The 15,418-nt window shown below is 49.1% G+C and overlaps 1 protein-coding gene across 1 annotated transcript; it reads left to right on the plus strand.

The window, feature by feature from the left end:
- The first annotated feature begins 10,379 nt into the window (after positions 1-10,379).
- Positions 10,380-14,966, plus strand: INHBB (inhibin subunit beta B). Its single transcript, XM_062498477.1, has 2 exons — positions 10,380-10,782; positions 13,375-14,966. The coding sequence occupies exons 1-2, from the start codon at positions 10,380-10,382 to the stop codon at positions 14,148-14,150; spliced, it is 1,179 nt and encodes a 392-aa protein (XP_062354461.1). The 3' UTR covers positions 14,151-14,966.
- The last annotated feature ends 452 nt before the right edge of the window (positions 14,967-15,418 follow it).

Here is a 15,418-nt window from a genome sequence, read left to right on the forward strand (position 1 = left end):
CTGCATGCACAACATGATTTGTACTGGGAGTGACAGGGAGTGGACATCCAACAAATGTTTCCCCAAAGTGAAATCTGTGCAACAGCCTTATTTCTCATGATATTTGTTCCAGTAGTTCACCAGGCTGTAGTCAATTTACTTAGCTGCTGTCCAGGAAATACAGGTAAATAGTATGCAATCACACTGATGACATTAAACAAAAGCACCTTTCCAGTGTGACTGCACACCATTGGCAGGTTGAGTACACATTTTGTGCTAAGGGAAATGCCTATGACCCAAGGAACACCTGAAGCTGAATGAAGCAAGAGCCTTTAAAAATGCAGCCTGAGCCATCATATCTAATGCTCAGTTTTTATTGCATTATGAAGAGACTATCTTTAAAACACACACACATAATATAGGGGTACCGTCATACCTAAATAACTGGTTATCTTAAATTTTCTCTAACCCTGACTTCTGGAAAAAGCTGTGGCTATACAAGATACCATCTATTGCTAATTCTTTATACAGCTCTAGCACTTCTCACCCTGAAGGACCAGACCCCTTGAACTCTGGCCCGTGACTACCTTCCCATTCGTTCCGAAAGACCACAGTAAATGAGGTCATCTTAGAGAAGTCCAGCTGTGTGATAGCAGCTGCTGCCTTATGCTCCCCTAAAGGGAAAGTGGGGCCTATTTTGGGGTGTGATGGGACCAACTGGATGCAGGCCTTGCATTTTCTCTCAGTGCCCTTCACTGTTTTTGTAGAGGTGGCCCTGCAGAAGAGGGTCCCAAAGGATGCAGCAGCCAAGTAAAGCACCTGATGGAGTGAAAATATGTGCAGAATTCAGAGCAAGTACCAGTTCACAATGACCTTAAGTAAAGAGGAATTGTGGAGAATAAAACAACTAATTGGGTCTGTGTCAGGGTGCTTTAGTACCAACGATAAAATTTGGCCAAAGAAACGAAGCTCACACCTTTCTGTTGCACACAAATAAACCAATATTTCCTAGGGATCTTTCACAACCAGTATTGGTGAGGATTTATCACACATAATGTCCAAACCTGAATGCACCTGGCCCCGGTATGGGATCCTTAGTGATTGTTTTTGGGGGTTTGGGTGGTTTTTTTAATATTCCATTTTCAGCTGGAAATTACTGATGTGACCAAAGTCCGATTCCTTTCAGCAGTTTCTCCCTTCCTCCCCCCACCTTTTCGCACTCCCTGAGGTCTGACCATCTGGAAATCCTCCTCCACCTCTTCATCATGTGTGAATTTCCACCTAGGGCTGAAAGTGTCACTGTACTAAAGTGTGATGCATTAACACATTGAAGCAGAAAGCAGAGGGGAGTTGGGGATTATAACACTTCATGACCCACTCCGCAGTCGCTCTATGATTTAATCATCTTTATCAGCTTGTATCCTTTTCTTTGTATCCCATATTTTCCCTGTATCCTTTATTAAAAAAAATCCATAATTAAAAAAACCCCCAACGCTCTACACAAATATGTAGACTGCAGAATCTTATATTGAAACTGGGATCGACTGAAAAAGGCAAATGTCTCAAGGAAAACATGCCTCACTTGAGCAATCTGGGGGACCTAGATCACTCTTTCACAACGAAGCTGAATAATTATCCATATCTCTTATTGGAAACTTTCTTCTTTCCAACTCTCATGCATATGATCTGAAAAATATAAACATGTATCTGAAATGTAAGTAGTAATAATGTTGTACAGAAATGAAACAAACTCTGCAAATCAGGTGCTGTGTTGGTTTATACTTTTGGTAGAGTGAAATGGAAAATTCACTAGTTTGGAAGTCAGTTAGTTGCTTAGCCTTCTTCTAACTAAATACTGAGGCTTATTATGCTTCAAATAAATATATATATATATGTATTTTGCGGCTTGGTTGCTGTAATCATCTTGGATGTAATAATGTTACTAGCCTCAGGGCTATATTTATTAAGATTTTAATTTAAAATCTTTCTGTCCTTCAGCATTTAAACAGAGGAAAACCCCATGTGGAGTAGCCAAAAAAAAAAAAAAGTTCATCCTTTTTCATCCATTCCCCTCCCCTAGGCCCTCTCTCTCATCTTTTAAGCAAAAAACCCTAGAACAACACACTTTCCTTTTGCAGCTCTGCACCCTGCTAACACTTCAGTACCTGTGTAGGTTTGTTAGACCCAATGTCTGCTTAACATGACCCATGTGCTTCTGCTCTTGCCATCTCTGAAGCAGTGGTGTTGTCTTATCCTGGTATAATAGGATCAGTATATTTCACAGTAATATTTATTCTTAATAATGTTCTTGGTAAGGATCTCAACCACAGCTGTAAACACTGAGGGGACAAAATCATTACTCAGAAATGGCAAAGGGCTGTGGAGAAGTTTGAGGGTTATTCTTTGTTAATAAGCTCCCCCACTTCTGAGAAGATCATGGCAGGGAAATAACAGAACAAGAAGACCTGATTGTAGCCTGGGAAGTGAAAAAGCTGTCACAGTGTAAGTGCTTTTTCACATGTTTTGGGAGAAATGGCAGAGGTTAGCACCCAAGTTGTACAGTGTTTGCAACCCGTTTTGTTTTAATCCCACAGTATACCCAGGCACTGAGTTATGACTGACAGATACTGAGCAGGGCAGAATGCGATTCAGAAATTTTTGTTAATAACCTTCTCCTGTGATTTAATGTGGTAGCAGAGGGCCTTTCTTGGAGCCAGTATCCACACAGTAAACGTGGTGGGTGAGAGGTCTGAACATTCTGGCTAAACAGCACTGGGCAGATGAGCATGAGTCATGTGGGCAGCTCTCAGCTGGGATCAATCTACAGAGCTCCAGTCACTGTGACAGTGCTTAAGTTCTGCCCCCCTGGAAGAGTCTCTTTGCTTGAACTGGGGCACTTCGGTGCTCTTAGAGCAGTGCCTTGATCCTGGCCCTAGCAGAGAGTCAACCATACCACAATCGTCTTTCAAATCTCACTCTGACATTCTTTTGCAAACAGCCAAACTGCACAACAGTTTTGGTTTAATATAATAAGATTCATGGAAACAAAACTGTGCAATTTAACTACGAACAGATTGAAAATTACTTTTGACATACAGCACCAAGGCCATGCTGTTCGTGTCAAGCTCCATGGAAAAGATGAATTCTTGTATGCTTCTTTTCTTCATTTCAAAGCAGCTTACAGAGAACTGAATACTGTCATCCTAACTTTCAGCTAGTGAAAATGGGGTAAAGAGAGAGAAAGTCAGGCCTAAGCCCAGGACTTCTGGCTACAGCCAGTCCACAGGAAGTAGGTGTAGATACTTCCTCTACATTGTGCTACTTGATTGTGGAAAAAAAAACAAAACAAAAGAAGAAAGTAGCTTATATTCAGGTGCTCATGGAGCACTAGTAATTGTCTGTTGTGTCGTGACTCGAATACTCCGTTTCTCTTATGGCCTCCCAAGCTACCAGATATTATTTTGCTTCTGAGCTTTGTTTAAAATTGGAGGGAAACATCTCCATCTTGTCACCACTCCCTGATGAGCACTGCTTTTCTCAGGACAGCTGATTTTAACATTGTTCCATCCACTTTCTAGATCTATCAAATACATCAATTGTGGGTGGATGTACAGAAGAAAAGCACCCGTGGACTTCTAAATACACTACCTCAGTAAGTAGCGTTCAAATTACAAAAAGTCAAGTTTTAACTATTTTGTTTACCACTTAAATGCAGATTTTATTTTTAACCACTTTTCTACTTTGCAAGCCTTTTGGTGTGAACTTAAACAAACATGAAAATCATGTTCTTTACAGTATGTTAAACGTGCTTATATGTTAAAAGTGCTCACCACAAAGCAGACACTTCTTTGTTGGGCAACCAGCACAGCTTTTTCATGTTCTCTGTGTGTCCTCACCCGCCCCAACCTATTTAGGTCAATACAAGCAACTTCAGAGGAAGTCACTGCCTGGTTATAAGGCTACGGCTTTGCACTGCAGAGGACACACTGTGCGAGGAAAACAAGAATGCTCTGGGCAGTCAACAAGCAGCAGAAAGCTCTTGAATAGCACACGGGATATCCACCCGATGGTGTTTGGTCCCTTTACTCTGGAGATTGGAGCAGATCCCTGCAGTCAGCCCTTTTGGAAAAGGGACACTGCTGTGTGCGGAGACCTGCCTGAGGCAGGGACCTGACCGCACTGCACCACGGGCACGAAATTCAGCCACGCTTCCTTTCCCACAGTGAACCTGGGGCTCGGCTTCAAACCTTCCCAGAGCACGGCGGGGTCACTGAAGAGGATCAATCAGTCAACACATTGCCCATGAAGCATGGCGAGGTGGCTGAGGTGAGGGGAGCGGGACTCCAGCTGAGCTGAACAGGTGCAGGGGAAGCAGGAGGCTGAGGCTGTGAGTATATCCCTGCCACCCTGTCCTACTGCCTCCCCCATGCTCCCCATCCTGCCTGACGCTTGTGCTGAAAGCTGGCATTCAATAGGTGCGCTTCAAAACCTGTTGAGGGCTCTACTGTATTTCTCTGTGACTCATCTTTCAGATTCTCGTTGTACCTGCTTTAGATGAAGAGTTCCCAGTTTGGTCAGGTCTTTTGTTTCTGTCTGCTAAACCCCTCTTTTTCCAAGTGCTGTTCAGAGTAGGACCCTTTCTTTTAGAGAGCAAATCTCTGTTAACAAACAGTTTTCAATTAAAGAAGCATGGGCAGGAGCAAAGAAGCCAGATTAACCTCTTAGTGGTTTTATTTTTTGATGAGTTAGATCTACCTTTGGCAGTTCAAAAGAATGTCTAGGTCATTAATAATTGGCATTTACCCACCTTATTTTCAATAAGACTTTTATACAGAATTATGCTGGTTTTGAAACATGCACTGTCTTTGTCGCAGTTGTCCAAAAAGTAATTTTGTGTAGTGAGGAATGAGTCTGATTACAGATGCATTATTTCATCTAAAGCTAAGGAATGTAATGAATGCAAATTCCAGATAGAGCACAGCACTCCTAGCCTGCCCCTGTATCCCTGTGTCTCAGTTTCTCTGTATTTCCTGCAAGATGACAATGGCCACCTTGTACAAAGCTCTTTCAGATATGAGGCAAAAATATATATTTCAAGGCCTAGCCTTGAAACTTCTGTGGGATAGCAATGCTCTTCTGAAGTGCCATTTAAAACAGATTGCGTTTCACTACGTGCAAAAATCCCCCATATAGATGCAGCTATAAGAGCAAAAAAAAAAAAAATGCTTTTGCCAGTATAGCCTATTTTATTTGGAAAACGCTTGCAGAAAAAGATGCTTGTGCTAGTGAAACTTGTATTTGCTGGTTATCAAAGGAGAAGCACTTCTAGTGCAAACCAGGCCTCTCATGTGAAGCTTTTATTCAGTTCAGCCATCATGACAGTACAGAAAATCCTACCTCAAAGGGATTAGTAAGGTTACCTAATAGATATTATTAATGGTTTAAGAGCATAAAAGGTGCTTTAGCTAAAAGTGAAGGGCTAGATCCTTCACTGATGTAAATTGTTCATGGTCCCACTGAGGGCATGGTGGAAACACAGAGCACTGAGGGAGCTTCCTTGTGCCATCACTGCCTGCTCAGTTTCTAGCTCAGGGCTGCACTGACTGGGCTCTCCAAGAGTAAATTCTGCATCCTTACCCCTGAGAAAAATGTGCATAAGCAAAAATCCAGGCTATAAAGAAAGAAAGAGTTGCATCTAGGAAGACCCTGTTTGAGCAAGGAGGTTGGGTCAGATGACCCCACGGGTGGTCCCTTCCAACCTGACCTGTTCTGTGATTCTGCAGCAGTTGGATGTCCCAGAACATGCCAATTTACACTGCCTGAGGATGTCAGTTTATGCTGTTTTCATTATACTAGTAGCTTTTTATAGGCATCAGATTCCAGTCATGAGACTTGATGATTCTACAGAAAATACCCTCCGACGCTGTACTTTCTCCCAGCAGGGCTCCCTGGCTAATCGTGTGCTTGCCCGTCAAGCACAAACCCCAGCCATTTCCTTCCCAGTTTTCCCCTGCATTTAATGTATGGAAAAGCATGACCCTGAATCAGATGAATAGCAGCCGGTTTGAGAAGGTGTGTGTGAAAATGTATCCTCACGCAGATGAGCTCAGAACAAATAGAATAGATGGGAGGAAGGGAAGAGAGCAGAGTGGGGGGAGTGTGAAGCTACCCTTTCCCTGATAGCTCAGCCACTATATGTAAGCAACAAGTTTATGCCCAAGGGAAAGAACTGAAAGCTGAGGAAATCTTAAAATTAACAGAGCTTTATGGCTCAATCAATAGGCCATGCTCCCCGAGCAAGATTAGAAATCAGATGGCACATTTCTTTCTGTCAGCCCTGTTTGCTCTCCCTGAAGGCTCTTCTGCCTGAAAGAATCTGAGGTTTGATTAAGTTCTTCTCTAGGGGGAAGCCAGAGAAAGTCCATTGTGTGAGAACTGCCTCCAGAATGTTGTATTGGACACACTTTAAATAACAATAGATGTTATTAAAGTATTAGTTTGTTAGTAATTGTGAGAGAAGATAAGTCTTCCCAGTATTTGAATATGCAAAATGGCCTTGGCTAACTGAGAAAGAGGGGGGAATAAAAAGCAAAAGCCAAAACATGCCACTACAGTGAGTAACAGGGATGATTAAAAATCCCCATATGTAAAAAAAAACCCTCTACCTTGTTTTACTGCTAGAAATACCTTCCCAGATTTGTTATCCCCATCAAACCCATATATTTTCCCTCTTTGGCATTTCATTTTCACTGGGGCAATGAAGTAGTTTTTTCCAAAGGGAGACGGACTGTGTTTGCACCTATTTCTTATTTGACAGTGACCTCTATGAACCAGTCATCACTGCTCTGCCTGTTGTTTTCTTGTTAGCTCTTTGCTGTCAAATTAATTACTGTGAAGTACTAAGCTTGTTGCATTCACGTGCTCTTATTAGCTCACAGGATGTCAGAGTGATTGGATTTTTAGCATTATTTCTTTTTTTACATTCCAGGCTTTCCATTCAAAACCTGTTACTGGCAGGGAGGAAATACTGTACCTAATTCTGATCTCTCATCAGGGTAGTCCAGTGATGCTGAGGATTTACAAAGCAGTATATGCAATTAGACTTTGTTTATATTAAACCCAACATGAACAATTAGATTGGGATTGCAATGTGACTTTGAAGCACAGCATGGCATGTCTTTCTTTTGCAGTATAGAACAAGAAAGAAAGTATTTATGATGAGAATAGCATTTGTTCCCTCCATTCTTAAATCACAGTAATGGGCTGATCCTCCACTTGACCCTCTTCACACTCCTGAGTTGCTTGTATTAGTGACAGCTAACAGCGCTTATGTGAGTGCAGTCCAGGGATCTATGAGAAGTTTTATTCTTTTCTTCTACAAAATGAAATGAGCAGAAGGGACTTCTTTGCTGTCATGCTTGAAATTTGTGTGTCCTGCATCTGCCTCTTGAAAAACACCATCTGGCTCGGTGAAAAAAATGAAGGTCTTGAGAGCTGTCTTCATTCCTGAAGGTAGATTTTTCTTTGTTATTAAAAAAGTAAGTAGATGGGATTAGAAAGGCCGGCAGCCCCGCTGCCCGGGCAGGAGGCTCAGCCCAGGCGCTCCTTCGCCCAGCGCTCAGCTCCGGCTCGGGCGAGCTCCGCCCGCTGCCCCGCACCAGCCCCAGCGCCTCGCTTCTGCGGCACCTGACACCGCAGCCCGGCCCGCGGAAACCCCCCAGCCCCCCCGCGGCCGGGTCCTCCCGTTCGTCCGAGGTTCGCACGGGATGCCGGCTGTCTCGGAGCCGGCTGTCCCCGTCCCGCTGTCCCGGTGCCGGCTGTCCCGGTCCCGCTGTCCCGGTCCCGCTGTCCCTGTCCCTGTCCCGGTGACCCCGCCCGGCCCCGCCGCCGCTTCCCCGCGCGGCCCAGAGGGGGCGCTCTCGGCCCAGGCTTCCCCCGTGGCGGCGGCGGCGCGCGCGGGCCCCGCGCAGGTGAGCGCGGCCCCGCGGGGGACCCGGCCCGGCCCGGCGGGGGCGCGGAGCGGCCGCGGTGACACCTCGGCGGTGATGGCACGAAGGTGATGATGCCGCGGCGGCGATGATGCCTCGACGCTGCCGCGGCCGCCGATGTGCACCGGGCTTCTCCCCCCGCCCCCTCGCCTCCCGTCCCTGGCCGCTCGCCTCCGGGCCGGGCTTCTGGCGGGAGCCGGGTGGGAATCTCTTCTGCCCTCTGCGAGGGGTGTCACAGCCATCCATACCCTTTGACTCGGAGCCCGCTCCCTCCCGCCAAAGCCCGGCGCTGCCCCGCAGCAAAACCCGTTCCCCGGGCGCGGGCAGGGCCGGCGCTGCTGCCGGCTCCCCTCGCCTGCGGGAGCGCGGCGGTCCCGTTATTTCCCCTCCCGGCTCCCCTCGGCCGCCGCCCCGGTCCCCCTCCCCCTGCTGCCTCCGACAGGCTCCGCGTCCCTCCTGCCCCACGGAAAACACACACAGTCCCCGGCACCCGCCCCGGCTACCCGGCCCATTCAAACAAACAAACAGAAACCCGCCCCGTCGCAAAGCCAACCGACGGTAAACTTTCTAATGACTTCTTCTTTCAAGTGCTTAAAAGGCAAGGAGCACCGGGGGAGGGGAAGAAGGGGGCATCCACCTCCCGGCCGGGGCGCGAGGGGGGACCAGAGCTGCCGCCGCTCGGGGTCTGTCTGTCCGTCCGTCCTGCCGGACTACGGGACAGGGACGCGAGCCGGTGTGTGGTGGGTGTGTTTGCAGGAACCGGGAGGGAGGGAGGGGACGGGGGGAGTTAAAGAAACAGCATAGTTAATATTTCCACATCAGGAAGTTACTGTAATAGCCCAGGGGGCAAAAGACTTAACTTAATCTCCTAAATAGTGAGGAGCCCATGGCGTCTCTGTTATAGGTTGGAGTTCCCACGTGGTTTTAACTCCTGTATAAAAGTTTCAGTAGAAAGTGCCACAATGTCGTGATTTTGCAGGGGGGAAAAATTAGCAGGAGGAGATCAGAGAAGATAAGCGAGGAGCGAGCAGCTTCCCCGAGACCTTTCACTGCGGATCCAAGAGGGAACATCAGACGCGTAAAAAAAGAAAAACAAAAAACAAAAACCAAAACCAAAAAGCCAAACAAAACAAAAAACCCCAAACAAAACAAAACACAGCGTTCAAGCCAGCACAAGGCGAGCGAAAGATCAAAAAGACGCAGAGAGGGAGACAGATTAACTGGAGGAGCAGCAGCAGCAGCAGCAACAACAACAACAACAAAAATCACACTTAAAATAATAATAACAATAATAATAATAATACCCAAACCACCAACAAGGGAGATATTGTTTAAAAGAGCAAGCGAGGGAGCGAGCCGAAGAGCTGGTCTGACCGAGTGGATCCGTGCAGCTTCTCCTGGGATCGCCGGGATCGCGCCGCTTCCCTGCTCCGCGCCGCGCAGCGTGCGCTGCCCTGCCCGCGGCGGGGGTCCCCGGGCGCCGCCGCCGCATCCGCGCCGGACTCGGACCCTCCGCGCTGCTTCGAAAATAAAAGCATCTCGCTAATAATAAGCGGGACGGTGGGGGGAGAAGACTCGCAACAGTGGAGCTGCCAGCCGCGCACCCCCTGCCCGCCGCCCCCGGCTCCCTCCCCAGCTATGCTCCGGGTCAACTTTGATGGCACGTTGAGAAGCAGCGGGCGCTGAAGGGGGACAACCGAGCGGCGCGGAGCCGACCTGCTCAGAGACCTGCACCCACGGATTGTCTTGCGGGGGCGGAGTGGGCGGGGGGGTACAAGTGGCATTTCTCCCCCCACCCCCCCCCCCCTTCCAGGCTATAAATTGGATTGTATATAAATCTGCTTCGTTTATCTCCCTGACCCCCCTCAATGACGCTGGACTAGAGAGCTCCTCTCCGCGGCCCGCCCGGACCTGCCGAAGCGAGCGATGGACCACGAGCGACTGCGCCCGGGGATGCCCCTCTGAAGCGACGCGGGGCACCGGGGCAGAGCGGCGCCGCCTCTCCCCTGCTCTCCGGATCCCCTCGCACCTCCGGCTCGCTCCCCGCTCCCCCTCCCTCCTCCCCGGGCTCCGCAGCCACCCCCTCACCTGCTGCCGTCCCCCTCCCCCGTGGAGCCGGGCTCTCTCCGTGCACGCCAAGCCTGTTTCACCCCCCCCCCCCCCGCCGCCAACTTCGCCCTCGGTGCCTGCGCGTGCAGCCTCCCCCCTCCGCCTCCCCGGCGGCACACGCCGCTTCCCCGGGCGCCCCCTCCCTCCGCCGCGGCTCCCCCCCTGCGCGGAGCGGTTGCGGCCCCCCAGCTTGGCTGCCACCGCCCCCTCCGCGCCGCGGAGCGCTCGGAGCGGCGCTGCCTGCAGACGGGCTCCCTGCGGCGCTCCGGGGCGGCCCCCAGCTCGGCCCCCCGCTCCTCCGCCATGGACGGGGCGGCTCGCCGGGGGGTGCTGGCCGCGCTGTTGGCCTGCGGGCTGCTCCTGCTGGGCGCCGCGGCCACCCCGACCCCGCCGGCCCCCGCCGGCGGCTCCCCGCAGGACACATGCACCTCCTGCGGCTTCCGGCGGCCCGAGGAGCCGGGCAAGGTGGACGGGGATTTCCTGGAGGCGGTGAAGAGGCACATCCTGAGCCGGCTGCAGATGCGGGACCGGCCCAACATCACGCACGCCGTGCCCAAGGCGGCCATGGTCACGGCGCTGCGCAAGCTGCACGCCGGCAAGGTGCGGGAGGACGGCCGCGTGGAGATCCCCAGCCTGGACGGGCAGGCGAGCGCCGGGCCCCCGGCCCACGACCCGGTCTCCGAGATCATCAGCTTCGCCGAGACAGGTGGGCGCCGCCCGGCCGCGCACCCGCGCCCCCCTGCCCTGCCGCGCTCTCCGCCTGTCCTGCCTCGCCCCGTCTGTCATTCCCTCCGCTCGACCCCTGTCAGTCCCCCCGCTTGACCTTTGTCAGTCTTCCCTCTCGCCCTGCCTGTCCTCCTGCCCACCTTCCCTTTCCGCCTGCATGACCCCTGGCAGCTCCTCGGCTGCCCTTGCCTGGCCCCCTGCGCACCCTGCCTGCCCTTCTGCCTGGTACAGGCACCTGGCAGCCCAGTTCTCCCGCTCGCCCTCCGCCTCATTCGCTCTCCCCTCTGCCCCGCGCCTTCCCGTCCTCCCTGCTTGTGCCCCTGTGTCCGGGATTCTCCCCGGGTTGTGCCTTGCAACTCCCCTCTCTTGTCCCTCCATCCCTCCGCAGCTTCTGTGGCCCCGGCTCCCGTCCGGCGGTCCTTGCAGCTGCACTGGGGCTTGTCTCCGTCCCTGCGTGTCCCACCGTCTCTCCTCTGCCTGTCCCGCTCCATCTCTTGCATCCCTCGCCTTGTCTGTCTCCCCTGCACATTTATCTGCTTCACTGCCTGCATCTGTCTGTTGAGGCTTGCATTTGCCCATCCTCTCTTCCCATTTGTTTCCCATTTATTTAGCTTTCATTTGCAGTATTGGCCTTGTCTGCTGTCCACTGCATGCGGTGTCCTATCAAGTGTCTGTCTCCTCTCTGTCTGTCAGTCCGTTTACTGACTGCCCTCCATCCCCACGGTACCAGCCATCTCAGTCCAGCCATTGCAGTTATATATCACCGAATCCCTTCAGCACAGCTTTCCAGTAGTTTAGCCACTGTCCCCAAGAACTTTGCACATCTGGCTGGAACACCATTGCTCTGCAAATTACCTCTCTCCTGTCTATCTGCCCATCTTTCCTTTCCTTCATCGCTCTATCGCTCGGTTAATTTTTCTCTCTCTATCTTCTTGTGGCATCTATATATCATTTGTCCACAAAATAAATCTCTTTCTATCCTGTATGCTGCCCACTCATCTTCTTTATCTACCCTCCCACTTACCAAAGGCATATACATTTACAGTATCTATGGGATCTGTTGCATTATACATATGCTTGTTATATTCACATACAAAATTTATGAGCGCACACAATCTCACACAACACAAGTGATGTGGATCGGTGCAGCAGCACCGTACTGTTCTTTTTCTGTCACTGTCACCACAGTTTACGAAAAAGTTGTGTATTTACTAACATGCAAAAGGCTTTCTTAGTGTACATTTTGGGGGTTATTATTTTTTAATAGGATGTTGTTGGGAGATCGGGGGTGGGCTTGTACTTCCATTTGGTATTCAGTCAATCGTTGTCTTTTGTAACACTTCCAAAATTGACTTTATGTAAAATGTAGACAAACACAGTGAAAATTTTTGTCACTGAACTATTACAAGGTACTGAATGGGCTCTGGAGGCACATTTGAAAGGCATCTAGGGTAACAAATGAAGACACCGACTACGCAAAAAATCCCATTCAGAGATTGACAAAAATGCTAAAGATTCTTAGGGAAGGAAAAGGCAGGAAAAAATTCTACATTTAGCTCTGTACAGACGGGAGCAAAATCGATAAGAGCAGATGAGAAAATGCCTTTCCAGCAATAATTCTAAATAGCAATTGGGATGCTTTGATTCAGGGACCAGAATTACGGTCTCCGCCATAAAGGCCGGCACATTTATCACCTACGCCAAATTTAGTTAGGACTTACAGTACAAAAATTGCAGGAAGGCTGCTGGTATTTCTGAAATATTTCATGCAGCAGGCTTTTCTGTTTACAAATAAGGGGTTATGTCAGACAGTTGGTGACATTTGGTTTTCTGTGACAATTTCTCTCCTTTAATTCTGGTGTTGCTGAAAAGCGTATTGAGAACAGCCAATAACGGCGTTACAGCGGGAACAACTGCTTCATTGCCTTGCCTCGCATGGGAGTTCATCATTTCGGGGAGAAAAGGCAGAGACTGAAATGATTAATAATAGCAGATCTTCTACCAGACTAAGTGGGGGTTAGCTTGATCAGTTGGACAAGCAGGCACGTTACTGAAATATTTTCCGTTCTGTCTTGTGAATCCTCTCCTTTAAACCACAACGAGAATATGTGCAAATCGAAACAAAATCCCTGGTTTGGCATTGGTGTTTTATGGGTTATTGAAAGAGCTCTCCTCTTGGGAATTGGCAGGTAGCTGAAAGTTAAAACTATTCTTAAACTGATGAGATATCAGACTCCTAGTCCTAGTGCTGGTCATTTTCAAGGTGCTGCTGTAGCATCTTTTAATCTGGCTTTCTAGAAAAAGCATATTCTGGAAATCTCTTACTGATGTCTGTGGATCTGACACATCCGACTACAGCCCGATGTTGAAGGTTGCTGTAGGAAGTCCCCTTTTCAGTTAATTCTGGTTGCGAATTGTGGATATCTGATGCAGTGCCTGTCTTCTGACTGGCACAGCCCTCTCGCCGTTCGCTCATTCTGCTGTGCTCTAGCGTTGTCCCTGAATCCAGAAAGACACATAAGCTAACATTTCCTTTTTGACTTAATCTTGCTGATCTCTCCTTATCTTGCAGACGATCTGGCCTCATCTAGAGTCCGCCTCTATTTCTTCATCTCGAATGAAGGGAACCAGAACTTGTTTGTCGTTCAAGCCAGCCTGTGGCTTTACTTGAAGCTGCTTCCATATGTCTTAGAGAAAGGCAGCAAGCGAAAAGTAAGAGTCAAAGTCTATTTCCAAGACCCGGACACTAGCAACAAGTGGAATGTGGTTGAAAAGAAAGTTGATCTCAAAAGAAGTGGTTGGCACACTTTTCCCATGACAGAGGCGATCCAGGCTCTGTTTGAGAGAGGAGAAAGGAGACTGAACTTGGATGTTCAATGTGAGGGCTGTGAAGAGTATTCAGTGCTGCCAATTTATGTGGACCCCGGGGAGGAATCCCACCGGCCTTTTTTAGTGGTGCAAGCCCGCCTCGCCGATAACAAACACAGGATCCGGAAAAGAGGCCTGGAGTGCGATGGCAGGACCAATCTATGTTGCAGGCAACAGTTTTACATTGACTTTAGACTCATTGGGTGGAATGACTGGATCATAGCACCATCAGGTTACTATGGGAATTACTGTGAAGGGAGCTGCCCGGCCTACTTGGCCGGTGTCCCGGGGTCGGCTTCCTCCTTTCACACCGCTGTCGTGAATCAGTACCGAATGCGGGGGCTGAACCCGGGCACCGTGAACTCCTGTTGCATTCCAACCAAACTTAGCACAATGTCAATGCTGTACTTTGATGATGAATACAACATTGTGAAAAGGGACGTTCCCAATATGATTGTGGAAGAATGTGGTTGTGCTTGATTTAAGGTGTGTTTTGGGGGGGGAGAGAGAGAGAGAGGGAGAGAGAGAGAGAAACATTCCCGTACAAGATGGTGTTGGAGGAAGTTTCACTGTGTATCCAGGCATCAGTGTTGGAAAGTCACTGTGGAAAAGTTTGACAAAAAAAAAAAAAGAAAAAAAATAATCATTTCACTTTGGTGTCAGGACAGTGGCAGTTTGTGGATCATGGACACTTATATATTCTATCACTTATAAGTTAATGCTACGAAATATCTTTGAGACACACACACACACACACACACACACACACACGAAATGTGGGCACGCACACAAACACGCGCTCATACACACAGACACAGACACACACACACACGAGGCAGCTTGGAAAAGGGACATGAGCACAGAAAGTCAGTGACCAGTGACGACGGACCTAAATGCCTGCCAGTACGAGTGAACGGCTGAGCAGCTGTTTCCCTGCCTGCCGGCAAAGCCAGACCGAAATGAGCTCCCTTTGCTCAGGCAAAAGCACAGACTGTGAGAACACAACGTATTCTTGCACGCAGGTGTCAAAAAGACCAAACTTAGAAAATTGAGAAAAGTAAAAAAGAAATAAAAAAAGTCGACTGTCACCTCTTAGGTCTAACAGGAAGCTGCAGGACACCTGCCTTGGGAGGCAATCACTTCCTCTTAATTTAAATTTATCTGAACATAAACATCACAGATACCCACTTTTTCCTACAGCACTTCCAGCAAGGAGTCTTGTGGTTCTATCGGGAAGAGAGAGAAAAAAGGGGACAGACGTGAGAAACTGCTGTATTTCTAACACCTGGCCGTTGCGGAGTCACTAGCTGGGCTGGCGTGATCTGATGCTTTCACTGCCCACTAGCAGCCCATGGTTGGCTACACCTGCCGTGTCTTGGAAAAGGGAATCGATACCATATCTGGACTGTGTTGACTGTTGGCATCTCTCACTGTTCGAAGAACAAAAAGTCAAAAGTTGCAATCTGTGTTCTTCAGTGGGGGACTTGGCAAGGCTACGTCACGTGGGGGACGAGCAAACAAGCAATGGCCACCACGGCTAAACCAATGAACCCTAAAGAGGAGTGACAGCGACAGAGTGGAGACGTTCTGGGAAATGCAAGGCGTTTAATAACAGGCGAGGAACATTTTTTACAAGTCTTGGAAAGGAGGAGAGAGGAGAGTGCTTTCAATTTCCTTACCAGGAGGTGTCAAGGATGGCCATAAAGATCAGAAAATAATGATACAGCATAGCACTTGCAAACTGCTTG

The sequence above is a fragment of the Cinclus cinclus genome, chromosome 9, assembly GCF_963662255.1.
Source record: "Cinclus cinclus chromosome 9, bCinCin1.1, whole genome shotgun sequence".
NCBI lineage: Eukaryota > Metazoa > Chordata > Aves > Passeriformes > Cinclidae > Cinclus > Cinclus cinclus.

Excerpts from the sequence above, each read along its gene's own strand:
- INHBB (XM_062498477.1), top strand. The coding sequence starts at position 10,380 with ATGGACGGGGCGGCTCGCCGGGGGGTGCTGGCCGCGCTGTTGGCCTGC. Across the intron at positions 10,783-13,374 it reads CATCAGCTTCGCCGAGACAG|ACGATCTGGCCTCATCTAGA; the intron begins GTGGGCGCCGCC and ends CTTATCTTGCAG.